This window comes from Entamoeba invadens (genome assembly GCF_000330505.1).
Source record: "Entamoeba invadens IP1 unplaced genomic scaffold scaff_1105074725297, whole genome shotgun sequence".
In the NCBI taxonomy this organism is placed as follows: domain Eukaryota; phylum Evosea; order Mastigamoebida; family Endamoebidae; genus Entamoeba; species Entamoeba invadens.
The window spans coordinates 1-1,454 of NW_004440173.1; the positions used below are offsets into that span (position 1 = coordinate 1).

General features: G+C 29.4%; 1 protein-coding gene across 1 annotated transcript; it reads right to left on the minus strand.

The window, feature by feature from the left end:
- Positions 1-342: 342 nt before the first annotated feature.
- Positions 343-1,272, minus strand: EIN_217240 (interleukin-1 receptor-associated kinase, putative; the record flags this gene model as incomplete). Its single annotated transcript, XM_004254670.1, has 1 exon — positions 343-1,272. The coding sequence occupies one exon, from the start codon at positions 1,270-1,272 to the stop codon at positions 343-345; it is 930 nt and encodes a 309-aa protein (XP_004254718.1).
- Between the last annotated feature and the right edge of the window lie 182 nt (positions 1,273-1,454).

The following is a 1,454-nucleotide window of genomic DNA, read 5'->3' on the forward strand; positions in this document are numbered from 1 at the left end:
TGGTTTGTTTTAATTTTATTCAATTAAAATAATTTTATTTCGTATTAATATAAAACAAGATATTCATTAATAATATAAAAACCATATTGTATAATATAATAACTATTAATCAATTATATTATAATTATATTATTATTAATTATAAATCAGTATAACAAAAAAAAACAAAACATTTTTATGCATATTCAATAATGAAACAAACAACACATATTATTGTAAATTTATTTGTTTAATTTTTAAAAAATAATTCCAACACACAACAAATACTCGATGTGTATAACAGCTTTAAATAATATTTACCCAAGTTTAAAACTATAACCCAAATTTCGTTTTTAATATTAATTACTTGTTAAATTCCAAATTTAATCTTTGTTCTATTTTGGATATAGAAAGTCTCTCATTTTTATTTTTACTCCAACAAACACATATCAAAGTATAATGTGAATTTAACATGTTGTCCAAACGTGGTAGTCTTTCACCGGATATAACAAACTCTGCGATTTTCCATGGAAATTTGAATGTGTTAACTGGATATGCTTCGCGCCATCCAAATGTTTCGTACATGGTTATTGCAAACGAAAACACATCTGCACTTTTCTTGTATTTCTCTTTATTTAATATTTCTGGTGCCATATAAGTTGGTGTGCCAACATTTTTTGTGAACGTCATATTTGTCATAAGTAAATTCACACTTCTCGCACTTCCAAAGTCAGTCAATTTAGCATTCACCTTTTCAAAAAAGTCCATTGAAAACATTAAAATGTTGTCCGGTTTGATGTCTCTGTGCAAAACGCCGTTTTCGTGAAGATAAATAATTCCTTTTGCCGCATCAACAAGAATTTTGATCCGAAACTTCATTTCAACTTTTTCAGATGTTTTGTGTTTCATCAAATCTTGTAAACTTCCATAGAGTCCAAACTCGGTGACCATACACACTTTATTTGGGATGAACACAGCGCCGTAGAAATGGACGATAAAGTCACTTCTAAATTTGTCTAACATATTCACTTCTTTTTCAAATTCATCATCATCATTTTTAATTTCCTTCATCTTCTTAATAGCCACACAATTTCCTCTGTATATTCCTTTGTATACAATTCCAAAAGAGCCATGACCAATCTCCTTCTCTTCAATTAACTTGTCGAAATCCAGTCGTGTTGTCAATTTGGTTTGTGCACTGATTTTCAATGGGAATTGGAAGTTCTCCCCTTTTTTCATATCAACAGCAAATAATGTGATTTCATCGTCAATGTTAGTAGAGCATAATGGCATCAAAAAGACTTCAAATTCAACGGCTTTTCCTTTTGGAATTGTAATGACTTGTGGTTCTGAACGTATTTGATATTTCACATTTGAAGTTTTAAACGTGAATTGGACTTTGATGGTGTGTTGTGAGGTGTTTCCAACACAAATTAACTCACGACTTTCACAATCAACATCTATTAAAGTATCAT